Raw genomic sequence first — 27,371 nt, 5'->3', positions numbered from 1 at the left:
GGAAATAAGGAAGATGACTTTCCAAGAGCAAAGGAAGAAGATTAACCGATTAACCTCAAATTTTGTGCACTTGTCGATTATGTGGGATCATGTTCATGTTTAATTCACAACTTATTCTTTAGTAAAAAAGAAACTAATTAACTTAGCCTATTTTAGTACATACATTTATTCACTATGAATAGCGCACGTAGAGTCCCAAAACATCTTGAGCCCGGTGCGGTTAAACTTTCTATTTTTACGTCCAACGATATTAAAAAGCTAAGCGTTCAACGGATAATAACACCGCTAACATTGGATGCCATGGGTCATCCGGTACCAGGCGGTCTCTATGATAAAATTTTGGGACCATGTACGGACCGTGGGGAACCATGTGGTACTTGCTATGAAAATATTTTCACCTGCCCCGGTCATTTTTCATTTATTGAATTACCCATTCCTGTGGTTAACCCAATATTTCACAAGGTTGGTAGACAATTCTTGATTTGAGACGTGTGTTTATAAAATGGCCTTATTTTCTTTAAAGGTAATTGGAATGGTTTTAAAGTTTTCATGCCTAGAATGCTTCAGGATACAGCTTCAAGATGACAACAGGATAAGAGCACTTTCTGAATCTAGTCAGGCACATGAGATTCAGCTGGATTTTATAAAATTAGTCATGGAGGAAGTGAAGACAGGAAGATTCTGCATTTTCTGCAAGAAACTATTAAAGAGAATACAAGTCTTGAAAAATAGAATCCTCTTAATAACCAAGAAAGAAAAGTAAGTGTCAGCTATCCAAATCACTAACTATAAGTAATTCTTAAAGGACAAAAAAAGTCAATATAAGTTCACTTGATTTTCAGGTCAGAACCTGGGACTCCTTCTGCAGCGTTAAAATCATCAGAGTCACAATTTATTAACCCAATGCAGTCCAAAAACTACCTGAGAAAAATTTGGGAAAATGAATCGGAAATTGTGAAATTGATGGCGCCAATTTTAAACAGTATTGAACTGGAACACCCTACCGATGCATTTTTTATGGAAGCCATTCCAGTTCCTCCACCCAATGTAAGGCCACTGAATGTTGTGCGCGGTAGAGGAATTGAACATTCTCAAACAAATGCCTATAAGAATTTGGTGGCTAATTCACTGGCCATGAATCACTTAATAAGTGTTGTTCAAAAAAAAGGTATTTGCTTGTGGTTGGTTTATAATGCTTTTTACTTCATATAAAATTCAGCTTTCTCATTTCATCTACTCTATCCTTCCTAAAATATTAAACATTACCCTTGGCCGTTTATTATAACCAAGTTACAACTGGCAAGATTCACCATGCAGTTTAGACATTATTATCATATTCTACATTGTAATCTAAAATTTGATGCTAAGTTATGCTAAGCAGCAAATCTCAACAGTTTAGATTAAGAAACAAAAATTTTTGAGTAATTGGTTAATCTGAAAAATAAACAAAAATTGTATAAAAAAACCTTTTCAAAATTGTTAATCATACTGCCATTACAAATATGCAGGGATTTTTCATACATTTTGTTTCATTAAGAAAACCTTTAAGTATCCTGTAAAATATATCCTTTCAGCATTTTTCCTTAAATTTGCATGTACTCCATGTTTTAGGAGACGTTAATGCTCTAGCTTCTAAAGAGGCCAAAGATTATTATGCATCCGCAAAAGGAAATACTGCCATAGAAAAGCTAAATAACTGTTGGGAGGACCTACAAAACAATATCAATGACCTGCTAAATAAAGAGAGCGCCAACCTCAAAGACGGCATCGGTCTCAAACAGGTAGCAAATTCCATTGTCTTTATTTTACTTTAATACACAAAGTTTCTGACAGTTATCCAGGGTCAATTTAAATTATTCCGAACAGTCCACATATACAGGATGTTTCAAAAAACATACTCCTACACTCGGCCAGATATTCCAAAAAAAAAAGGAAAAACATTTGAATGTTCAGTCCAATGTTAAATATAAATAAAAAATACTGCTTTTTAAAAGTGTGTTAAATATAAAGATATTTTTTTGAAATTTGGCAAATATGTTTTACTTTTTTGGTTTGAATAGGGGGGGAACAGAAAAGTCAAAAACATGAGAAAATCAAGGTATTTTTATGAACATTTATTTTTTTGACTTTTCTGGACACTAAAAGAAATAATGAAAATGACCAACACCCTGTATTATTATAAACTGTTCATCTGTTACTGAGTTGGGTAAAGTCAGCCACCAAAGATGTCGGCACTGGTATGTTTAATTATGAGTATTTTTGCAACAAGTCTTACCATTGACCATAAAAAGGCTTCTTTGAATTTGCACTTTTCCCAGTGAAATTCCATGTGGACAATATGAGGCTCGGGCCATTTAATGGATTAAAAATATGTATGACTCAAAGAACACCGAAAACAAAAAGGAAAGAGAAATTGAGATCTGATATAGAGCAGCATATTTGATCGAAACAACTTGTTTTTTTTTTCTTTTAATTTGAAGTCTTTATTGTAAAGTTTACAAAGTCTAGTCTCATGTATGTAGAAATCTACTTGCAAAAAATCAGTTCTAAGCGAGGGTAGCAATATAAAGATTTAGATTATTAATTAGGAGCATTACAGATAACATAGATTCGAGCACAGAGCTTTTAATCTCTTGACAAAAGCTGTCCAAAATTATTATACATTATTACACATCAAAGATAGTAGGGTAATGAAATAAGAACTCCCCAGATAAGACTTGTAAGTGTTTTCCGTTCGGAGCCAACAAATGGGGTTTATTTTTTGGGTCACTCTACATCTAGTACAGACGTCAAGGCAGAGGTAAACTATATTGGTATAATTTAAGAAGTTTCACATAATTTTTTTTTGCCAAATTTGTGGTCTAAGATGGGTATTTACTTTCACAATAGCAATGGGGGGTTTTAGTCCATCTATAAATCGGGCAAGGATATTCTTTAGAAAAGCAATTTAATTTTTTACTTACTTACTTTACTGCCCATTAATTGCAATTTAATTTTGGGATGGGTTGGACAGCTTAAACAGTCTTCAGGATTATTGTAGTTTTTGATTATAAGGAACAGTGATCCACCTCTCACAGATGTGAATTAAATCAAGTAATAACATTGGAAGTTTGCAGGTGTTTTAGTTTCAACAATATGATTTTTCATCAAACTTCGTTTAGATTATAGAGAAAAAAACGGGCATAATCAGACAACACATGATGGGAAAGCGTGTCAATTTTGCCGCCCGTTCCGTAATCACGCCCGATCCGAACTTGGACATCGGGGAGGTCGGCATACCGGAAGTATTCGCGAAAAAGTTGACGTATCCCGTACCGGTAACGCCATGGAACGTCGAATATTTGCGCACCCTTATTTCGAACGGTCCCGACGTTTACCCCGGAGCAGTTGCTGTCGAAATGGAAGACGGTCTACAGAGAAGGATCAATCCTGGCAATCAAGCGCAACAAGAGAGCTTATTAAAAGTAATCAGTCAATCAGTTTAATCATGTTATCAAATACTTGTATACGTCAGTAAGAAGAAAATAATAATCACAGTTAACATTACATTAGAATAGGTACCACTATAGTTATAATAAAATCTTTACCTAAAACACTTACAGACTTACTAAAAACAAACATTAAATAACACTTCAGAAATTCATCAATATGGTAAAATATTTTATCAACGTTGAGAATTTTAAAAGTTTGTTCAAATTGTTTCACTTCGAGTGTTTTAATATTATCTGGAAGAACATTTAACCACATGCTGGGCCATTTTGAAACCTTTATAAAGGATAAGCTGGTATAAACTTGTTTATTGAGCGTCTGATGTCATATTAAGAAGGAACTGTTAGCATTTGCATTTTCTTTGAATGATTTAGCAGTGCAATACATTTTTGATGGGATTGCAAAACGATTTTGATAATATAATATAAATAATAATAATAATGTAAAATGTAACTTTTCCCAATTAAAGGTTAAAATTTATTATTTTACATAAAGAGATATTGCAAGAAGTGTTAACATTATTGTCTCCATAGAAGTTGGATCAAATTGTAAATCTGGTTCTAAATAAAATTTGGAACCTGTCAAAAATAACTTAAATAATTTGATCTCTTTAGCAACACTAAAATAATAAAAACAGGAAAATACTGTTCACTTTTAATGCATTTCATTTCCTGCAATATGATCTCACTTGCAATGAAATAAGAATCACAAATATATTATCTATAAGTTACTTTTACAAAATTTGACATTTGGGTTTAATTCTTTCTACAAATGGAACCCCAAAGATAAAATGAGCGCTAACTTCATACAACTCAAAAACGAGTTGACTATAGTAGCTGCAGTAGTGTAGTAGCATAGTGCTGCCATCTCTGACTCCTGGTGTCGCCAGCGCCATCTCTTATTTGTGTTCGATATCGTCAAGTACATTTAGCATTGCCTCATTGCATAAGAAAGATTTATAGCTATTAAAATTTCGCATTGTATTACATGTATCTTATACTTGTCCTTAATAGTTAAAAGCGTTCTTTGTATACCACTCTAGTCATGAGAAGACTCTCTTCATATTTTTTGGAATTAAAAAGTTCCAGCTTTTAAAATATTACATCTATTTTAAGTCTATATGTGCTTAATAGTTAAAAGCGTTCTTTGTATACCAGTCTAGTCATGAGAAGACTCTCTTCATATTTTTTGGATTTGAAAAGCTTTTAAAATATTACATCTATTTTAAGCCTATATGTAAAACCAATTAGTAAACCTGAACAACATATGGCTGGTCCGCCATAGAGTAACGCTATTACTATTTTTTTACTGTTTTAAGTTTTCCTTTTCTTTTTCTTATTTTTTAATCAATCTATAACGACTTCTCCAAATCACACACTAATTTTGTTATAGAAAACTCTTTCCCTACAAACAAACTTTCAGATGTGGCAGTTAAAAGTCAGTAATTGATTCTATTTTTTTTTTAATGGAGTACAAGGTGAAGTAAAATAAATAAGCACTAATTCTGCCAGTTTCATTTGTTTCTTTGATTTTATTCTCTTTTATTTTTTTGTAGTATTTTGTTGTTACCTTAACGTTAAGCTGGTGTTAAACTGCAGGTGATAGGTAGATTTGTTTTTAAATAGTTCAGTTTAGTTTTTCTTTTATTACTTTCATAGCTTAATATTTGGTTAGGTGCTACTGACCCCCCACAGTCAAGGGAAACGAGGTTTTCAAGGTGTCAAAGTCGTACATCGCCATTTGCAGAACGGGGACATACTGCTGTTGAACAGACAACCGACCCTGCACAAACCGTCAATAATGGCGCACCGAGCTCGAATCTTGAAAGGGGAGAAAACTTTAAGGATGCATTATGCTAATTGCAAGGTAAAAAAAATATTTCTATTTATTATGCCCACCTAATATTAACAAAGACCTATTTAATAATAATATTTAATTCGTAATCTACTTTCAAAACATTTAATTTGACGCTTAACATGGCATACATAACATAAATAATATAACTTAGGCATATTGTATACACTTAATACCCCTGTACATGTAATTATCCAGGGATCCTGTATACCTCACTCAAGTTATTAACTGCGCCGTCATCGACCCGTAGCTATCCAAAATCAGAATTGTGGGGACGTCTCTCGTCGCACAATCGTTGCTTTACAAACTACTTTGCTTATTTACTTATTTCCAGTGAATTAATTGCATTTCGTTGAACTATTTTGAGTAGCATTTTTGTCCATTTGAGTGTCTTGAAATGATTTGGATGAATGTGCAATAATGTTAACATTCGCATGTCTGTCAATATTAAATATTAATTTAATTAACACCTACGCTGTTAGAATTGAAAAAGTGAAAGAATTCTGTAGCATTTGTAGAAATCAAATTTAAAAATCTTCTAGGCTGTGATAATACACGTTGGCTCGCTCATGCTCCAGATTTGGAACGCATACTTCAACATTTATACATTTGAATGGGTATTACTTAAAAACATACCACATTACTTAGAAATTCAACCCGCAACAAAAATTATGTTGTTATATATTGAAACATTAATAAATTATTTTAATAAAGGAATTTGTCTCCAATCAAAAATTGGAAGATTGGCAAGCTAATGATATGAATGTTTGTGTCCGATATCTTGAAGTCTTTCATAATTGTACAAAAAACAACTGGGGTTTAAAAACATATCTTTGACAGTTGAGTTTGCACTCTGCCTAACTGGTACTAATGCAGAGGAAGAAAGATTGTTTTCAATTATAAACAATTTTTGGAGTAGCCAAAAAAGTCCACTTTGAAATCAGCTGTGATTACAAGGTTTAACGGTACTTTAAGTTGTTTCGAGTTTTCCAAATTCCTTTTAAAAAATAATGGTCAAAAGCAATAGGTGGTCAAAATAAATATTCTTTTAAACAATAGGTGGTTTTAAAAAATCATTGGTCATTAAAATTTAGTTCATATATATTTTCAATAATCTATGAGATAAAAGTTTTTTATACACAAAGATAATAAATTTAAAAATATATATACAGTGAAGCCGCGATTTGGTGAACTTATTTTGTCAAGGCAATTTTACTATTTCATACATATATATTCTGCAAAAAGTGACAAACAATAAAAAAGTACTATTATATTTCAATGCATACTAAGGTTTATGGGAATAGTATATTATGCAACAAGTTCATTTGAGTTAAAAAGGTTACCGAACGTGTTGCATACTATACTTTTTCTACGACCGTTAGTTTTTGGATACATTTTAGCAAAACAACACGAATACATTCACTGACATGACCGTCAGAATTGACAAACGTCAAAATTCAAAGCGTGGGAAATATCTCCGAAAACATCCGATTACTCCCAAATCCGTGCGGTAAAATCCCGAAAATGTCCGAAGTGGCTCGGAATCATGGGAAACGAAACTGACGTGGTAATGGGACACTTCCCGCACACTAGGTCGATGTGTAATTAGGTATTTTACAGACAGGAGTAGAAAAAAATATTTAATGTAATATTTTCATGGAACATGCGTGAAAAATGACATTAGTTTTGGCTGTTTTAACTTTTTCTGTAGGTTGGTTTCTACAATTTTTTTATTTTAAATCATGCAACACAATCAAGCTGTTATATTCTACTACATCACCATTTTCTTCAGCCCATTGGATAAGGTCATTAATAGATCGCATAGTTTGGCTTGTTGAAATAAGCTTGCCTTCTGTATTTGACATAGTATTGTCATTGTCATCTTTTTCCAAACCAGAATCAATTATTTCATTCTTAAACTAATTTAAGGTTGCTGGTTCATCTTTATTCCATTCATTATTGTCGTTTATTTCACATTCAACCTGTAATATACCAAATTAAAAATTAACGAACCTCTGTAACTTGAATCTCTCTGTATATCAACCTATTTTAGGGATCTTCGTCGCGACAACTTAAAACATTAACAATAATTGATGAAAAAACGGAGATTCTTAAAAAGTAGAGAATGTCATCCAAGAAAAAATTATTTGTCAACCATATAATATAGGCTAGAAAATGAACATTTAAAAACAAGTACAGCCTGGCTGGCAGAATTTATTAACTAGCTATTTTTTTTGCACTGTTCGATTGTTTAGAATTTGTTTTAGAAATAAAGAAAAATCATATTTAAAGTACGTATTCATTTTTTCTTTATTTCAAACTCTCTATAACTCGAACCTTTTTCACAGTCAGTTCAAGTTCGAGTTTGCACTTAGGTCGGAGCCTTTTGACAAAAACTGGCTTAGTAGGTTTTTACGATAAAATAACTTGGTAATTCTTTGGTGGCATAAACAAGTCGGCTGCAGGTGGATGACTCGATGCATTATCCAACAATATTAACACGACTCATTAAAAACACCTTCACCTAAAAATGAAAATTGTATTACATACTACTGTTACATACTTTTTTATGCTTGTTTACCTCGGGGATAAACATGTTATGAACCACTCTCGAAAAATTTTCATTGTCATCCATGCAGTCTTAGAATTTCTATAAGGTTGTTCGGAAAGTCATTTCGTTTTTTCCCGTCAGAGGACTTGATTACGTTTTTTCGAAACCAACTTCACACTTAAGCCGCATAACCATTATATGTCTTGAGAGCTGATATTGCAAGGCTTGTGTGTGAAAAAGTTCTATTAATTCTACGCAGTAGTTTTTGGTTGGTGCCCTTTTAAATATGGAGAGCAATAAGCAGCATTTTCGTCATATTTTATTTTTTTACTTCAGAAAAGGTAAAAATGCTATCCAAGCGAGAAAAAAATTGACGGATGTGTATGGAGAAGGCGTGTTAACAGTACGCCAGTGCCAGAACTGGTTTGCAAAATTTCGATCCGGCAATTTTGATGTCGAAGATGCACCACGATCTGGAAGGCCGGTCGAACCTGACAAAGATGCGATAAAGGCATTAGTTGATGCAAATCGGCGAATATCCACACGAGAGATCGGTGAGAGATTAAATTTGTCGAATTCGACTGTTTATGGCCATTTGAAAGGCATGGGCTTAACCTCGAAGCTCGATGTGTGGGTGCCCCATGTCCTTACGGAGCGAAATTTGTGTCGTCCCGTTGACGTGTGTGATTTGCTCCTCAAACGTCAAAAAAATGATCCATTTTTGAAGCGGATTATTACTGGCGACGAAAAATGGGTTGTATACAACAATGTTAAACGCAAGATGTCATGGAGCAGAAAAGATGAACCGGCTCAAAGCGTGTCAAAAGCCAACATTCACCAAAAAAAGGTGATGCTCTTCGTTTGGTGGGATGTCAAAGGAATCGTTTTTTTGAGCTTTTGCGGGACAATACAACGATTAATTCAGAAGTCTATTGTCATCAACTGGACAAATTGAATGATTCACTTAAAGAGAAGAGGCCCGAATTAATCAACAGGAAGGGTGTAGTGTTCCACCAGGATAATGCGAGACCTCACACAAGTTTGGTCACTCGCCAAAAACTTTTACAGCTTGAATGGGACGTACTGCAACATCCACCATATTCTCCAGATCTGGCGCCTTCCGACTACTATTTGTTCCGGTCCCTGCAAAATTTTTTGGATGGCAAAACCTTTACCTCAAATGAAGACGTCAAAAACCACCTGAACCAGTTTTTTGCCAGCAAGGACCAAAACTTTTATGAGAGGGGAATTATGTTACTGCCAGAAAGATGGCAAAAGGTGTTGGACCAGAATGGCCAATATATAATTTAATAAAATATTTATTCATTATACGAAAACTGTCTTTCATGTTCCCCAAAAAAATGAAATGACTTTCCGAACAACCCAATATAATTAACCGCCAAGTTAAAATTTCGAAAGGCGCGTGGATTTTTGGATTTTCCTAGGACTAATGGATTCAAAAATATTATCCGTGGTTTAGAAGTTTTTCTGCCCGACGCAGTTTTCTCTGTGTCTGATACATAAATCTTACTAGGTAACAACTTCCAATAAAGGCCGGTTTCATCGGCATTATAAATATGTTCTGACGCCAGAGCCAATATTTCAATATTTCTTCTCAAACTTATATATTGTATTGTATTTGGAGTAGTCCTATGGCATAACGTTTTGTGATCCTATTTATCCAACCATTGCTAGCATTAAATGAAGAATTTATATCAATTGCTTCGCCCTTTCGTGAAGCAACAGCCCCAAATGTTGTGGTAATCTCTTTAGTATCAGCGCCCTTTTCTTTTTATTGTACATACGGTTGACTTGGCTATTCCATATTTTTTAGCAAGCAATGTCACACAATCACCTTTTCTCAGGTATTCTAGCAGTTCAGTTTTGTTTTAAATTCAAACACTTCTTTATTTGCGACATGCAAAACATGACATTTAATCGTACTACTTCGCACTGAACTTGATGGCATGTAAAATACACCCAAATAATAATCGACAATGAAACATGCAAAATCCCCGAGTCGCCGGGGGAATTCCCTACTTATGTATTTCACGACGTGCGTCGCAGTTCATGGTATCGGAGTTTACTGCTCAATGCGCACAATGATACCATTTGTGTGTTCACCCTAGGGGGTAGTTCACTCAAAGCGAAGTTTACTAAATCGCCACTCCACTGTATTTTTTTTTAATTTTTACATCTCTGCAGTTACCGTTGTTGTTGCGAAACTGTTTTGCTCTAGATTAATGCAGTTTAATATTTGCCACCACAGATTTGTGGTGGGCATAATCTCCTAAATACAATTTTCAAAACTCGTTAAAAAATAATAATTAACAAAAACTGGAAATACATAGTTGCAATTTTTTTACAAAGTTTTTACGCCCGGCGGTTCATTCAATAGGCTTACAATGCCGATTTCGATGGCGACGAGATGAACGCGCACCTTCCCCAAGACGAAGTGGCCAGAAGCGAGGGTTACAACATAGCCGAAGTGGCGCAGCAATACCTGGTTCCGAAAGACGGCACGCCACTGAGCGGTCTCATTCAAGATCACATGATCGCGGGCGTACGTCTATCGCTTAGAGGAAGCTTTTTCAACAAGTACGTTGGGGAAACTTTTCCATGGGCCATGCTGTTTACGTTTTCGTTCCAGGGCCGATTACGAACAATTAGTATTCCAAGCCCTATCGCACAAGGTCGACAGAATTAAAACGCTTCCTCCGTATATCATTAAACCGATACCGTTGTGGTCGGGAAAGCAAGTGTTGTCAACCGTGATCATTAACGTGATTCCCAAAGATCAGGAACCCATCAACCTAAACGCCACCTCCAAAATACCAGCGAAAGCGTGGAAAACCTCCAAGCCGCGGGAGTGGGTATGTGGAGGCACCCCTTTCAAAGACGAGAGGACCATGAGCGAAGCGGAAGTCGTAATCAGGCACGGGGAACTCCTCTCGGGAATCCTGGACAAAACCCATTACGGCGCCACCGCCTACGGCCTCGTGCATTGCATGTACGAGTTGTATGGCGGAAGCTGCGCCCTTCAATTGTTGAGTTCGTTCACCAAAGTTTTTACGAGGTTCCTGCAACAGGACGGATTCACCCTGGGAGTGCGCGACATCTTAACGACCCAGTCAGCTGATAGGAAACGCAAGAAGTGCATCCTTAACCTGAGACAAATCGGACAGAGTGTAATGGCGTCCGCGTTGGGGTTGCCAGAAGACACCCCCGTAGACGATCTCGTGAGCGCCAGAGATGCTATGATCGCCAACGATTCCAAATTTCAACAGGTAGAAAAACTATCATTACTTTTTTCCATTTTCGGCCATTTTAAAGTAATTTTAGTCCCTATGGAATGCCTTTGTCGCTGTTTTTCTTAAATACTAGTCTGCAACCCTGATCCACAAATTTGGCAATTAAATTATACATTGTCATTTCAACAACACCCTGTGTTCTTAATGTAACGGAAAGTCAACATGAACTGCGGTTTAATTAAAACTCTCTTAACGATAGAATGTTTTATACTCTGGAGAGAATAACAGTGTTTTTGGTTATTTCTCAATCCAAATGATATATCTCGGTGATAGAAACTGATAGCAAAATCTAGAAATGAACTTCTAACGTTGATGAGATACAGACTGTTTCAATATTTTTTGAATGTGAGGGTTCTTTATAAGCTACTCTTAAAAAATATTGCCAAAAGTGGGTGCACATCCAATATGGTTGCAAGTCGAAACAGCATACTGACTAGATCAACTGTTAAGAAAAGAACAAAGAAGATTCCTCCTGCGTTGGTTGCTGATTATGAATAATATAAGAAATTGCGCTCTCCAATTAAAGCAAAAATTCAAACAATAAAAAATTAATTTATTTAAGGACCCTTATTTGCCAACACATAACAGAAGAAATTAAAATAATTTTGTTTAGGTTATTGATAGGCAGTACAAAATGGCTCTCGACCAATACACTAACCAAATCAACAACGTCTGCTTGCCGGCCGGGTTGGTGACCAAATTTCCTCAAAACAATCTCCAGCTGATGGTTCAGTCCGGCGCCAAAGGTTCGACGGTTAATACTATGCAAATATCGTGCCTGCTGGGTCAGATCGAGTTGGAAGGCAAAAGACCGCCAGTTATGATTTCGGGAACTTCGATGCCCAGCTTCCCGGCCACGGAGTTCGCGCCCCGTTCCGGTGGATTCATAGACGCCCGCTTCATGACAGGCCTGCAGCCTCAGGAATTTTTCTTTCACTGCATGGCCGGAAGGGAAGGGCTGATCGATACCGCCGTCAAGACCAGCAGGAGCGGTTACCTGCAGAGGTGTCTCATCAAGCATTTAGAAGGCCTTCGCGTCGGGTACGATTTGACCGTAAGTCACATTTATTTAATATTTATTCATTTAACGTTACAAATTAAAACTACATATTAAAATTTAATTATGATGACCGAATAAATTAAAAAATGAGAGATCATGTACAAATAGCCTTAAACAAAAAGCGGCCAAAAGAAAATGCTAGACATTATTTTTAAGTTTCTTAAGGGAAACTGGTGTTCCAACATTTTCGGAAATAAATGTCAATAACTTAAGAACGGAAGAACGCACTTTGTCAAACTTGGAGTTGTTGAAAGAAACTCGTTTTAGACTATCAAGGCTGCGCTTAGCAGCTTGAATTAGTTTTTTTTAATTTTTCAAAGATTGGAGAGTGGAGAGTGTTTTGCGACATCATTATAAATAAAATTTATTTTCTTACCAAAATATAACCATATCAGTTTCGTTGCAACAAAAAAAATAGCTAACGAAGAGTATAACCTGCTGATGAAACCCGCATTTTGTTATCATTTTCCCAACCTATGATATTAAAAGAAATAAGAACTGTCGCATCTTTGGGAATATTTTCTTTTTTTTACCAAAATGTAAATAAATCAGTTGTTGCACTTAATTTTTTTGATAAAATACACTTTATTAGTAGGGAACAACACGCAAAACGCCTTCTATCGGCCAAAAAAGACCTTTTCAAAGACTACAATTTTTACAAACACTTCCACCACATTCCCTTAAAAGATAAAACAAAAACTATTCCGCCAAAAAAGAATCGAATTTATACACACTTTAAAACAGCGTTCCTTTTTGTAAGATTATCTCAAATAACTCGATTTAAAATTCAACAATGCGATTGCGCCCCCTGGCGGTCATTCTAGAAATTTCATTTATTAATTGTTACATAAGTTTGTAACCTGTCCGAATGTGTGAGTGGACTTGGATATTCGTATATCACTGTTAAATTCTCTCACAGAACATTTAAAACGTTCCTCTATAAGTGTAGCCTGTTGTAATTCTAATAATTTATCAAATTTATGTGATATATTTAACTGCAGACGGAATGGATTGAGGAACATATGTTTGAGGTCTAATTGACGTTAGCTTTGAACCAATTAATATATTAATCCTGGATAATTTAGCTAATTTGGTTACTTTTTTTTTGGATACTACTGTACATTACTCTGTAAATAGATTAATTTCTTTTGAGCAATAAAGCAATTATATATATTTTTTAATTCTTGGCCGCTTTAGTCATCAGTTTTTTCGCTCCAAGTGCCTATGACAATTACCTTTGATTGGGTGTGTTAATTAATCATCCGGTGCAGCTAAAGACAACAACTCATTGAACTCATCTTTTTACATTTTTGAAAGTACTGAGACTGCCAAAGAAATCATTAAAAGAAGGACTTCCGGACCCGTGTTGAGGTTCATGTTTTCTGATTTACAACGTCTTAGAATTCCTTTGCGAACGTATTTCACTATTATCAATTGAAATCTACAGGTTAGGAATAGCGATCAAAGCGTGATACAATTTTTATACGGCGAAGATGGCATGGATATATCGAAAGCCCAATTTTTGAACAAAAACCAGTTGCCTTTTTTAAAAGACAACGCCAAGTCTATCGTAAAGAAGGACGTCGTGAAAAACCTAAAACGGGAAATTGCTGGACAAGAGATCGACAGTCATAGGGAGAAAATACGCGACTGGTTAAGAGACAAGGGCGGGGACGCTTTCAAACGTAAACGGATATCACCTTTTTCGTTATTCGTGGAAGACCTGTACGAAAAATCCGAGCACAAGATGAAACTGCCCAATTCCGAGTTGTATAAAACGTGGCAAGCGTTCAAGCCTTACCTAAAACAGCGGCTCAGCGAGGCCTGTAAAAGCTGCCCCGATCCTGTGACTTCGTTATACCAGCCCGACCATTATTTTGGTTCTTTGAATGAACACGTGGAACGGTTAGGATACGAGTTTTCAAAAAATGAGAGCAAAAAGGTTAGGAAGCAGTTCGATGTCATGTTAAAAGTCAAATCGATGCAATCGTTATGTCCACCTGGTGAGCCCGTAGGTTTACTGGCAGCTCAGGTGGGTATTTGGTCAACAATCTGAATTCACCTCCGCATCTCACTGTTCCGCAGTCGATAGGTGAACCTTCTACGCAGATGACGCTTAATACGTTTCATTTCGCTGGCAGAGGGGACATGAACGTTACCCTCGGTATACCCAGATTGAGGGAAATTTTAATGATGGCGTCGAAAAATATCAAAACGCCCTCGATGGAGATCCCGTTCTTGAACGTTTCGGATGTGGAAGCGAAGGCGCAAGTTTTGAAAACAAAACTCACGCGCGTCGTTGTCGCCGACATTTTGGAAGATATTCGCGTCAGCGTCCGGTTGGAGCTACTTCCCAGGAGGTTTGTAATTTTTTTTTAATAGGTGACGATTTATGAAGGATTTTGTTGCGACATAAGCTTTGAATAAAAAAATACGTTGAAATGGAGTTCAACAACAAAAAAAGTTGGAAAGGTGTACAGCAGAGTTTTCCAGTGTGGTACGCGTACCCCGGTTGGTAAATTTGCACAAATTGTACCAATCCTGAAGTCGGCCGCAAGCAGCTAACTTTAGAAATATCTCGCTCTTATGTCATTTTGCGGTCTTCGAAGCCACTATTTGCTTACAATTATTTTTAATGGTTAAAAATGACGTAGGTGGTGATCAATAGGGATTTCACAAGAAACGTCCAGTGCTTACAAATTTTATTTTCATTTTTTTCAGCACTTCAGCTTTGAAGCCTGTTCCGTTTATACTGATTTTTTGATAGAGTTTTTGAGAAGGTTCATTGCGATAAATAAACTTGGAAAATTCGGTACGGCAGTCAGTTACAAATTTACTTAAACGCTACGGCACTCAGAGGCACACTTTACTTTTTATTATTTTTATTGTTTTCAAAATTCAATGCCAGCTTGATTCGCAAGTAACTTAGAAATAAGACAATATTAGTTTAATATTCTGAACTCAAAGACAATCTTGTAAAAAGGCGCCTAGGAAATCTGGGTTTTGTATTCCCCACCACGAAAAACCTTAGCAACCGTGAATCAGTCGTTGCTGTTTATAATAACGTAATCAATCTTAGAATACGCACTACGCAGAATATTCCACTGCATGGAATCCGATCTGTCGCAAGTATGGTTTTATAAAATTAGGTCACTTGAAACATGTACAAATTGCTTAGATGTATATAAAAATATCTTATTGAGTCGCCTTCCTGTATTAACTGATTTTATTATTATCATTGCCAGCCCTTGGATCTGTAGGTAAACAAATAAAATACCTCAAAACTTTGATTGTCCCAGTAACGTCATTACTTCAAAATGCCTCTATTATATGCTGCTGCGGTTGGGACGCCTCTACCTTGCTTTTGCATTTACCTTTATCTTGCAACAATTACAGAAACATTTTTGCAACGTCTGCGTGATTTGGAATTTTAATTATTGCTTAATAATAGACGCAGCATTATTATAATTTGGTATCGTTATCGATATCTCCCTCTCATATTTTCTTAAAATGGTTATAATTAAGAGCGCAACTGATACGCCATTTGAATAGTAAGATAGTTGAGCTTTTCAAGGAAACTTCTCCAGGCTAGTGTAATACTATTAACAAATCTTCTGGGTTACTCTTGCGCCGGTTGTGTGTGCGAGTGTGCGGGTGCGCGCGCGGGTGTGTGTGTGTGGGTGTGTGGGTGTGGGTGTGGGTGTGTGGGTGTGGCTGTGTGGGTGTGGGTGTGTGGGTGTGTGTGTGTGTGTGTGTGTGTGTGTGTGTGTGTGTGTTGTGACCATGAGGTCATGTAACAGAAGTTTTAGATGAAAGGTGCCGAGAGGTTTCTTCCAAAATATATTCGCGATGATTGGTGATAATGGAGAACCCATAGCCGTTCTCTGCGTTTGCTCATAATTTGACAAAGAACATGTTCCATTTTTCAATTAAGATGAGAAGGTTTGGTTCTAGATTCTCAGGTTTTAAATATTTGAAATTATGTTGGGAATTTCATTAATAGGGACAGAATATCGTTTGCATCCATGTAATGGTTTTTAATTGTTCAGTCAAATGAAAGGAATTAAGTTCGAAACTATCACTTTTCCCTGTGAACGGTTCCAATATGGAACCTAGATATTTTACCTGGCAATATGTTGGACAACCAATGGTGCTGACAATGGGTTGAAGGGATAATCCTGGCTTAGGGAGTCAGTAGAGATGAGAAATTTTAGAGTCATGAGGGGTGACAGACTTTTTCTCGGATTCTGATAGAGAAGTAGCTTTAATAACAACAGCCACGCAATAGAAATCCAGAAAATTTGTAAATAGTAAGATAGTTAGGCGCTTTTGTTTCACATTTATTACTGTTTTTCAAATATCTGCTATTAGCGAAAATCGCTAACTTTTTAGATTTTTTTAATTTAGCTATTAGCTAAAAATACATATGCAGTTGCATTTAAAATTTTTGAAAAGGCGCGCTATGTTTCCTCAACTCCCCTTAGCGTCTAATAGTCTATATTGTAGTAACAAAGTGCTATTTTTGCCTATACAAACATTTCGCTCCGCTCGTGCTTAATCAAACTCGTGATTAATATACTATCCATATTTTATATAATACAAATAATGTTGACTGCTGGTTACCGCTTTCATAAACATTGCGACGATCTTTCAGGCAACAACATTACACGCTCAGGTTTAATTTCCTGCCCAAAGAATGCTGCAAGGACTATTACGCGCCTATAGGCTTAGTATTGAAGCATATGAAAAGCAGTTTCTTCCACGACATGTTTCTGGCTATCGATAAGATGTCAAAAATCAAATCGCGCCTGTAAGTGCGTAAGTAAAGCGAAGGGGGTCGAGGTCCGAGAAAACGTTTGCTTCAGAATCACGTACGAGGAGCAGAAGGCGAAATCGGCGAGGGCCAGAACCAATGACGACGATGACATCGGCGAAACCACAAATCAGCAGCGGGATGAAAACAGTTCTGACGACGAAGTAGAAGACGAAGACGATGCGAAAATGTCGCATAAACAAAGAGAGGCAAACGAAGATCAAGATCCTGATGATGATGATGAGAAAAGGGACGCAGAGAGTGGTAAGTGAATGCGTTTTCCCAGTATTGATCAAACATAAATATAGCGAATGTGCCGCCATAAATGTTAAATTAGATTTATATGAACGCTCGCGATACCTGGCGGTGCTGAGCTGCTATACGCTTTTCGTATTTAATTAAATGTGTTTTAGGAATTTAAAAAATAGTGAGCACTCGGGCTTTTCTCTTAAGACTTGTATAGGTTTAACTTTTCTTTACGCCGAGACAGTAACTTAAATATGAAGACTGTCATGCTTTCCAGATATCAATATACATTGTGTTATGGAAATGACATCATTTAATTTAATGAGTGTTCTGTCGAGTGCGGATCAAAAAAGGCAATTTCATCGGATTTTTCCCCCATGTGCACACAACTCAACATACACAAATAACTGGAGCGCAATGTTAGTATTTAAATTTGTTGTTATATATATTTATATAGCCTGACTTATCACTCTTGTTCTTCGAGCCTGAGACTCAGTTAATTTTAAGTTTTGTTTATGACCGTTGAATTGTCACACAAGTGATTTTTTGATCTCTTGATTTGATATAATTGTTAGACAATGTGGAGGCCGTATAATTGGTGCGCCTTCACTTTGTACCAGTTTCGATAGTCACTATCAGGATTTATATAAACAATAGTTAGCTAGTCGTTTGTCAATAACCATCGTCACTAGCATTAAAGACTTGGCTGTTTTCTTCGTTCTATACTAAGTTTCGTAGTAGCACATTTTGCGGAAGTGGTAAACAGGTCTATGCGAGGTCTTGGGTTTGTTGTACCCAATCGTGGTCAACTCACTTTCTGCACATTGCTTTAGACTCCTTTATATCTCTTTGGTTCGCTCTAGACTGGAGTATGCTTCTGTGGTATGGTCTTCATATTATGCCTATCATATAGATAACATTGAAGCCGTTCAGAACGTATTTTTAAGATATCTGGCTTCAAAGTACCTATAATGGGTATCAGATCAACTAGAGTATTATAACTGAGGCCTTCAATATTGATATTCTTCGAACCAGAAGATTTCAGAGTGATTTAGTTTTACGTTTTAAGATTCTGAATGGTATTATTGTCTAAAGTTTGTTATCTTTATATTTTGTTCTAGTTTCTAGCTGTTATACTGCTACTCTCTCTTTGCTTTTAATCAATGTAAAAGTTTTGTAAATTGGTTAAACTGTAAATAAATAATTAAATAAATTATTATGATTGCTTCCAATATAGAAAGTTTCTACTATATGCAGACCTAAACATTTTTCATATTTTTAAATATTTAAATTATCGCCTTCAGTTGAAGTGTACGCCCAACAGGAAAATTATTACTATGGGAATGATCTCTTATTCAGCGAAAGTGCAATTTTGTAAAGTTCTTGAGAAAGAAATATTTACAAATACAAATTTTATGAGACTGTCAGAGGCGATGGTTACCTAGGTAATCCAAAGAACACGCGCTATGTCAAGGTGCTTAGGGAAGTTGTGTTTTTACCCTTTTGTTTTAAATAAAAAACTTTTATCAAGTAAAGGTAGAAATAAACCCGATATATCTCGGTGTCATTCTTGACAGCCCTTAAAAAAATGTCATGTCCGAACAAAAACTGTCAAATTGACGAACTGTCAACGGTTATGTTTTGAAAGCGAGATTAGACATTCCATATTAGCAGCTAAGGCAAGGCTAGCTAGTTAGCTATATAGATCTGGCCCCAAAAAAATTGCATTTATTTTGGTGATCACTCCGTTTGTTTTCATAGGAGATGAAGATGTTGCAAATGCTGACGATTCACAAGCACAGGAAAAGAATAAGGAAAAACAGGACGATTATGTACTGGGAAAGTACATATTCGCCAATAAATATTCCCAAAATAAAAAAGGTAGGTGGTGCGAACTGTCTTTCGCTTTGCCGCTGAGATACAAAAGGTGCGATTTGACGAATTTGCTAAAAGATGTCGCCGCGAAATCGGTGCTGTGGCAAACGCCCCACATTAAACGTGCCATCACTTACGTAAAGGACGGAGCGCTAACCCTTCGCACGGACGGTATTAATATTGTCGAGATGTTTAAATACCATGACCTGCTCGACTTGAACAAGCTATATTGTAATGACATTCATAAAATGGCGGAAACCTACGGAATCGAAGCTGCATCCAAAATCCTGGTGAAAGAAGTAAAAGTTGTGCAACATTGAATGAGTTCGCATTTCTGAAGGTTTGTTTATAGGTAAAGGACGTTTTCAATGTTTACGGCATAAAGGTCGATGCTAGACATTTGTCGCTTATAGCCGATTATATGACGTTCACGGGACATTACGAACCGATGAGCAGAAAGGGTATAGAAAAGAGCGCTTCGCCTCTACAGCAGATGTCGTTTGAGTCGTCATTGGCATTTCTTAAAGAAGCAATAATTAAAGGTAAGCGAATGCCCTTTGCGCAACTAGCAGGTCTGCAACATTCATTAATTTCAGCTAAACAAGATGATTTAAGCAATCCCTCCAGTAGTCTTATAATAGGAAAGCCTTGCGAAATCGGTACGGGGAGTTTCCATTTGTTGTCGACTTTGCCCAAGTAATATTAAATCTATTTTTATACTAAGGTCCTAATAAATGATCCGTTACACATAATATTTAGTATTTTTGATAATTGCAGAACATATCTCTAAGAGGTACCATATAATTCAACCCGATAGTATTTTTTTCCTCAAAAGCGCACCAATTATATCGAATTTTAATTTGTGGAATAATGGTCAACCTAACCTCATCTTTTTCACGTAAGAAGAATTTCTTGTTCCAATTCCAATGTTGCGTTTCACAGATAGCTGTTGGGTATGAATTTCTTGTTGCTTCTTATCCAATGACTACGTAACTGGAAACAATGATAATGAAAAATATAACGTGATTGACCCCTCTTGATACCCCTTCACGTAGCTCAAAGAGTATAAAGCAACTGGGTCTGTCTGTATCATTGTTTATCCGTTGTCCCGACTCCTATACTTTTTGTGAACTCCAAAAATACTCATTAATTTAGCAACAGACTCTCTTGAAATTATTCACGTTAGGTGAGCCAATATGCAGAAGATTCTTATTTTATTGACAAATTGACAAACAAATACTGGGGGGGCACGGATAGTAGTGATAGGTGAATAGGAATAGGATAATATTCACAGATGTAGCTACAATTACGGGAATATTAAGTCGAATCCTAAACAGAACGCGGGCGAACCAAAGTGTGTCCGTTGTGGACATTTAAAACAAATGTCGTAAAGTCGGTACGTGTGATGACATAGTCGGTCATAAAACTAAGAAAAAAGTTGCCTCACTTGCTTCCACTATATATTAAAAATGGCAGTGATAACACCAAGTACCGGATTACAGTAGTTTCCACTACAAAACAAGGTCGCATTTAATAGCCAGAATTACACAAAGTATTGATGGTGCTAAAAAAACATAAGAGAGAGCATTTCAAAGACCAGACACTTGAGACAGTTCGAGACAAATGAGATGCGAAATGTTATTCATGACCTAATTATAAAAGGAAAATATGTTACTTTGGAAATGAGCTAGAATCAAAACGAATTTTGAGCTGCAGCAAGTCGACACTTGTTCTAATTATGAAAGAATTAGAGAAACAAGATGTACCATCAAAACGCGTGAATTTGCGAGATTATGGCGCCTGATACTTCAATGAAGGTTGTGTTCTTGGATGAAATTAATAAATGCCCAGTACAACTGATTCTGTCTCTCTTACTCCCAAGTAATATAATAAAATAAATCGTCCTGTATTGATCAGATAGATATTTAAGGTGTAACAACATCTGTGGAAGTATGAGTGGAAGCAAGATGAATAATCTATTTTATTCTATGTGATATTGCCGACTATGCCATCATAAATTCTACCGACTATATAACCTATTCCGTAACCTATGACTATGTATATAATACCTAACTTTCTTGAAATTAAATTCTTTCCTTTTTACGGCCATCTATCGGGACGCCCTTGGCACACTATTTTTATTGTTTCTGATTGAATAACAACAGGTAAAACTCGGAAATTGACCCAAGCACTCGATTAAAAGATAGAATTTTGCCAAACCATGAATGTCGTAAGTATCCGTTGGATAACTCTATAGTCCCTTGGCATACCTAATGCATTTTTATTGCTCTCATCTTTCCGAAATAGACTATAGAATAGGTTATACATGTTAGATAAAAAACCGATATAATTTTAAATGATTTAAAACAGTCGGGCATGTCAGTAAAGTTACCTAAAACCTTGAAACTAAATTCTTTCCTTTTTACGAGCATCCTATCGGGACTTCCTTAGCACACTATTTTTACTGTTTATGAATGGATAACAACAGGCAAAACTCGGAAACTCTAAAGTCCCTTTGCATATCTAATGGGCTTTTATTACTCTACACCGTTCCGAAATAGACTTTAACAATTCCACGTATAGTTCGCATTAAATAGACTTAGCTCTTTGAAGATATTTATAATGACGCGTTTGCTGTGCATATATTATTGCGAACAAGTATTGTTTTAAAAACAAATCATCCATAAGAAGTATGTTTTTATTATCATTCAACGACACTATAATGTTAATCGGATACTTAATATTTTAACCAGGTACTAATTAACTGTCGTATCTGCTCCCTCGCAGCTTGAAGCTGCGGTAAATCGTTTTCCGACTTTGGATACATATTGGCACAATGGGCAGTACCTAGAAGCAACAGTAAAAAAAATTAATGTAAATTTGTATTTCATCATCAAAGATATGGCGGCCACAGACCTTTAATAAAAATGGCGGGGGCATTTTCGTTATAAGACTTGGTTATGCCCAGAGCGTGCCAGGGATCGACAGATCCGTGCACAAAAACGACATTCGACACTTCAATATCCAACGCTCCGTAAATCGTGTTGGTGCGTTTTGTTCCCTCCTCCAGATAGGAAGCGTTGTAATTCGGTCCGAAAACTTCAGCACACTGTCGAATATAAAACTCAACGGGGAACTTGTCGCCAAATATTTGTGGCTTGTTGGAGGAGGTTTGGTAAAAGCCAAACTCGTTACACGTCTGGTAGAACCACTGTCTGCCGCCTTCAGCGGACTCGCTATCCCAACTGATGTTGCGCATTTCGTCAATCATTTTCGAGTAAACGTAATCGGTGCACGTTTGATTGGTCATGTTTAAAATTAAAGCGTTTACTTGTGCGAGTCGCGTAATCTCCAACATATTGCTCTGTTCGTTTCCCATAATACCGCACAATGTGTCGAGTGTGACATTTAATTTCTCGGGACTCTGTCCGATCCGGTTATCTTTGTTGTACTGCGCGATGCCGGCAAAATTTCCAGCAAGATTGTCGTAAAAATTGGATATGTCGTTGCCATTTTCGATGCTATCCTCAATCGGGTCGCATAGTTTAAACATTTCCGTGAGGGTTCTTTGACCGGTCATATGTTGCAGGAGAGAATCGACTTGTGCGGTGCCCCTTTTGACCGCAGAATAACAGTCTTCGCTTATTGTTCGCAGATCTTCACCAACTACTTTGTAGTATTCTTAAAAGATACATTTTACCGACGGATTAACCACGATGATAAAATGTGAGAGAATTGAGCAAATCATTGACTTCAACAAGATTTTGCGGAATACTGTAGGTCTGCGCGAGATTTTTCATGATTGCGCAAGTCAATAATTTTCAAAAATTGTCAATTTCAAAGCCACTGAGACTCACAAATAAAACTTCAACGTTTGAAGTAGGAGTGAGGAAGGATTTGGCGCTGTTATTGGTGCTTATAATCACTATTATGATAATGAAACGGTTTTTCGAATGTTATAAAGAAAAAATTAAAAAGCACAAAATATTTATTAGGTACAGTCCGCACGAAAAGTTTATTTCATATTAAATTCATTTATAATAAGTAATTTTTAAATGATTTTGTTTAAAATTGGAGTTTTGGTTCATTTTATGTGGATGCGTTTTTGAAAATCTTTTTTATTTAAATTTTAACGTGTAGTTTGCAAAACTCTATTTTTTCCAAAATTTCAACCAGAGGAAGAGTGAGAGAGAGATAAGAAGAGAAGCTCGCTATATAATTTCAACTGTTTTTGACCTAGACGCTATCAGAAGAGGGTCTGCAGAAATTGCAGTTGCAAAACTTGCGTTTGTTTAGTGTGCCAGAGAGAAACAATTGCAGTTCTCATGAAGAAGTTTGGCTAGAAAAAGATTTAAGTTTATTGAAAATTAAAAAAAATAAAATTAACACCGAAAAAATGTCCAATTAAAAAAAATCAAAACTGGTAAAAATATTAAAACTTTGTTTTTTTTATGGTTAACGCTTTAGTGATGCGGGTAAATTGCGAGAGGAAACATATTTAATTTGTGTAAATTTGTAAATTATAATGTAGTATTTGTTTCAAGAACCTGTATAAAATAAATCATGCAAATAAAAAAGTCCTATAAAAAAGTGACAAAGTTTTGTAAATATTATGCTTATCTCAGAACTTTTATTTTTGCGGGCAACTAATAACTTTCTTATATTGAATGGAAATACGCTGTATTTAAAGGTATTTTTTAATTTCTCCTAATTTTATATTTGGGGTTGATTAACTTAGAATGGCTACTTTATAGATCTATATTGGTATTTTTAAAATAAATAAATAGCAACACTGTGTTCAACGTTTGGTAAAAATCGTTCTATACAACGTTTTAGTTGAATTAAAAATAAATAATGAAGAAAATAGTAATAATAAAAAAACAAATTAAAAGAAGGGTTTAATATTCCCAACATTACCATTTTAACGTCAGCAGAGGGGCAGCCGCATATTATTTGGAACCATCCAGCGCGTTAAATTTCCCAAATGGTTTTGAAGATACTTAACGAGACGAAAGGAAAGAGAATGAAGAACTTGGGACAGACTATATACATTGCGTGAAAATTTTAGATATCTTTAGCAATCTACATTGAAAATTGAAACAATTTGTTTGAGCATTTGGGCTATTTCAAATATTCTGATTCTGAACACTGAAGTATATTTACATTTCAAGGTATATATTTTTTTAAACTAATATAGTTGAAAATTTATATTATTGTTTTAAAAAACTAATATTATTGATGACCTATTAAAAACTAAAAAACAAAACTTTTGATGCTGCGCATAGTAATTAAATTAGCACCACGCAGCGTCACATAGGGTCATAAGCCTATTTTTATTGGTTAAGACAATGATGACGTAATATCTTATGAGTAATTCGAAGATTTGACGTGATTTCACAGATTTTTGGCATTTCCACAGTGATTTCCAATATTAGGCAATGATTTCGCATGATTGTGACTGTATTGCGCGCAGTGGTTAATCCCTCGTGATTTACTTTGCCCATGACTTTACCAAACATCTGCTGTCCAAAACTCACCGTCAAAATCCGTGAGTGCCAGAAGCGGCCCACTAGTACTAACAGAACCGCGGACTAAGTGTGGATATTTCAGTCTAAGCCATGCCGCGAGGGAACCGGGATAAGAACCTCCGAATGCAATCCAGTTGACATCAGGCTGAAGATCAAATTCTTCGTGCATGGCGTAAATAAATGTTGCCAAGTCCGCCAAAGCTTGCTCGCTTGTGAGATAACGTAAATTTTCTGTGCTCAGATCTTCTGTAGGATGACTTTTTCCATAAAAACGGTGTTCCAATTGGAAGCATAAGGCGCCAAAATCTCGAGCATAATCGATCCAAGTTCCATTTGTCATCCACTTATCAGTTGCTTCACCTTCACCTCCAATCATCAAAAATACTGTATTTTTTGATCTATCAAAAAACTCATCATTCACATAGTATCTCTAAAATAAAAACGCTGGGTCAATTATTTTCTCAAAGGTAGTCAATTCTGTTCTATTTAGTACTAGGGTTTTATGCATTTAAAAAAATAACTGGTACTTTTTCAACCCCAGATAGATTGTTCATGGCAAAGCCTCAAGACACAAAGAGTATACATTGTCAAGAAACTTGGTCTCCTGCAGAATACAATTATTATTATTGTATATCACGACATTACATAAGCTAAAAAAACACTTGAAGTTGATTTAGGAAAAGTTTTTCGTCAATTGACACAAAAAAAATTGACCGATCAAATCTATAACCCTAATCTTAGTAACATAAATGTACTGGTTTCACAAGGAGTAAAACTTTTAGAAAACTTTAGAACGTACTATACCTGTTCCCAGGTTTTTCTATTGGTTGGATCAAAGTGATCTAAATTTTGGGTAAACCATCTGGTGAAGTTTCGGCTCTCCTTGATCAAACTGCGGTGCTGGGGAGATCCCAAGTTTCCACCCTTAATTCTTCCATTGTGGAAAAATCGCCAGCTACTTCCACCACTAACCCAACAAAATACAACCAAAAAAAATGTAAAATTATTCATTTTCTGAGTATTTTATTTAGAAGATTTTTCTGTACAACTTCATGAAACGAATCACCAATAATTGTTGGAGTATATCTAAGAGAGGCTTATCATCTTTGTTATCATTTCTTAAGTTGTTCCTAATTATAGCCGTGAAATTTGTACCAACTTATCACAAATTTCCGCATATCTCGTTTTTCTTAAATTCGAAACGATATAGTTTTGTGATCCCGGTTATCTAAAATTTAATGGTTAGGTACAGGTTCCTCTACTTTTATTTTTATTATCTCCAATGGCCAAGATTATGAATAATTATTAACAATAAGGATGTTGAATCAATCCAATGATGAATCCAAAAACTCTGAGCGGTGCCTAATTAGTGGGAAATGGGTGGAATAGTCCATCATACTCCAGAAGTAATATCTTACGATAGTGCATGACATTACCTAAAGTGTCACCTTATTTTTTGTTGTTTTTAGTTTCCTATTGCGATACGGCCTAGCATTAGATACTACAGTGTGTCGGTCGTTGACTGCTCTAACAAGATTAAAGAAGATAATTCCTATTTGATTTCTTCTATGCTTTTTAAATTGGAACTAACCTCTCAACCCGTTTGAATTGAAGGAATGTAATCTAGAAAAGGCAGAAAATAAATGTGTGATGCATGAAAAAAGACAACAACGATGATAAGCAAAAACAAGAATGCTACCAGAAAGCCATGGAGAAAAATTTTGTACGAAAACCAAAATTATCCTGATAATTACACAGATAAAAACATATTCCTCAGGGATTTACGTAAAAATATAGATTTCAAAGAAGTCAGTTTTTGGGAAGCCGTGTTTGGTGCAAATTTATTACTTCAGGAGTTTTGTACTGTTGTCCTTTTTTTCATAATTTATTTTTACATTGTGAATAAGTGGACGGAACCCTCAGTAATTCTTAATATCACCAGTTGTTTGACTTTACTGGGATTTCTACTTTATCTTTTAAAGTTTAAAGGCAGTATTAAGCAAAAGTTGGGTCATGATTTGAGAACAGTGTTAACATTTGTTGTGTTTGGTCAGTTGTTTTCGCCAGTGTTGCATACATTAACAGACACAATAAGTACTGATACAATCTACACCCTAACATTTTTGATGATGCTTATACATTTAATATTTTTTGATTATGGGGTAAGTGCTGCAATTGTTTCCAAGAGTTTGTCTCTAAGTGCAGCAATTTTTCCATCAATTTGCTTGGCATCTAGATTGTCTTCTGCAAGTGAAGCTTTCATTTTGATGACTGTTGCCACAAAAGCTTTTGTATTATTTCCAATTTTGAGAATTGAATTTCATAATTCCATTTTAATAAGTATAATTCTTCTTGTTATTAACACATATCTTTTATTTTGGATTTCTAATCTTGTTACCTTCTTATTTATTGTTGCTGTGATACTTATAAATGTAATTTGTCCATTGCTGTTTGTTAAATACCAAAAACTGAAAGACAATATTTACGGGCCGTGGGATGAGGCTATTGTTGATGATGCAGATAGTGTAATTGGCTTTTAAAAATATGTAAAATAAAAAACCTGGAAACATACATCCTTTTTTGATTTGGAATTTTTTAGAATTCTGCCTAGGGAATTCCTTCAAATTATTTGTATATGTTCACA

The 27,371-nt window shown here is 35.7% G+C and overlaps 3 protein-coding genes across 4 annotated transcripts; 2 read left to right on the top strand and 1 right to left on the bottom strand.

The window, feature by feature from the left end:
- Positions 1-62: 62 nt before the first annotated feature.
- On the top strand, positions 63-19,939 carry LOC132707013 (DNA-directed RNA polymerase I subunit RPA1). 2 transcript variants are annotated; one of them, XM_060678625.1, is made up of 16 exons: positions 63-462; positions 524-759; positions 843-1,168; positions 1,612-1,781; positions 3,162-3,464; positions 5,164-5,355; positions 10,293-10,492; positions 10,545-11,181; positions 11,819-12,259; positions 13,713-14,297; positions 14,351-14,625; positions 16,920-17,075; positions 17,131-17,342; positions 19,086-19,498; positions 19,552-19,741; positions 19,796-19,939. In XM_060678625.1, exons 1-16 carry the CDS (start codon positions 175-177, stop codon positions 19,897-19,899), a joined length of 4,728 nt encoding a protein of 1,575 aa, XP_060534608.1. In that variant the 5' UTR covers positions 63-174; the 3' UTR covers positions 19,900-19,939. The 2 variants fall into 2 exon arrangements, with proteins under 2 accessions (XP_060534608.1, XP_060534610.1); XM_060678627.1 differs by lacking the exons at positions 63-462; positions 524-759 and having other exon boundaries at positions 912-1,047.
- A 1,946-nt stretch (positions 19,940-21,885) lies between these two features.
- On the bottom strand, positions 21,886-25,978 carry LOC132707048 (putative serine protease F56F10.1). The gene is made up of 4 exons (XM_060678687.1): positions 25,532-25,978; positions 24,737-25,157; positions 22,116-22,880; positions 21,886-22,046 (listed from the first exon to the last, which is right to left on the bottom strand). Exons 1-4 carry the CDS (start codon positions 25,736-25,738, stop codon positions 21,937-21,939), a joined length of 1,503 nt encoding a protein of 500 aa, XP_060534670.1. The 5' UTR covers positions 25,739-25,978; the 3' UTR covers positions 21,886-21,936.
- A 17-nt stretch (positions 25,979-25,995) lies between these two features.
- Positions 25,996-27,369, top strand: LOC132707049 (phosphatidylinositol N-acetylglucosaminyltransferase subunit C). Its single transcript, XM_060678689.1, has 2 exons — positions 25,996-26,133; positions 26,197-27,369. The coding sequence occupies exon 2, from the start codon at positions 26,401-26,403 to the stop codon at positions 27,265-27,267; it is 867 nt and encodes a 288-aa protein (XP_060534672.1). The 5' UTR covers positions 25,996-26,133; positions 26,197-26,400; the 3' UTR covers positions 27,268-27,369.
- The last annotated feature ends 2 nt before the right edge of the window (positions 27,370-27,371 follow it).

Source organism: Cylas formicarius, unplaced genomic scaffold (assembly GCF_029955315.1).
Source record: "Cylas formicarius isolate icCylForm1 unplaced genomic scaffold, icCylForm1.1 PGA_scaffold_9__14_contigs__length_23061073, whole genome shotgun sequence".
Classification (NCBI taxonomy): domain Eukaryota; kingdom Metazoa; phylum Arthropoda; class Insecta; order Coleoptera; family Brentidae; genus Cylas; species Cylas formicarius.
This window is presented reverse-complemented; position numbering and strand designations above follow the sequence as displayed.

Excerpts from the sequence above, each read along its gene's own strand:
- LOC132707049 (XM_060678689.1), top strand. The coding sequence starts at position 26,401 with ATGATAAGCAAAAACAAGAATGCTACCAGAAAGCCATGGAGAAAAATT.
- LOC132707048 (XM_060678687.1), bottom strand. The coding sequence starts at position 25,738 with ATGAATAATTTTACATTTTTTTTGGTTGTATTTTGTTGGGTTAGTGGT. Across the intron at positions 25,158-25,531 it reads ATAGAAAAACCTGGGAACAG|AGATACTATGTGAATGATGA; the intron begins GTATAGTACGTT and ends TTTTTATTTTAG. Across the intron at positions 22,047-22,115 it reads CCCCGCCATTTTTATTAAAG|GTACTGCCCATTGTGCCAAT; the intron begins GTCTGTGGCCGC and ends TGTTGCTTCTAG.
- LOC132707013 (XM_060678625.1), top strand. The coding sequence starts at position 175 with ATGAATAGCGCACGTAGAGTCCCAAAACATCTTGAGCCCGGTGCGGTT. Across the intron at positions 10,493-10,544 it reads AGAGGAAGCTTTTTCAACAA|GGCCGATTACGAACAATTAG; the intron begins GTACGTTGGGGA and ends TTTTCGTTCCAG. Across the intron at positions 19,499-19,551 it reads CCAAAATCCTGGTGAAAGAA|GTAAAGGACGTTTTCAATGT; the intron begins GTAAAAGTTGTG and ends GTTTGTTTATAG.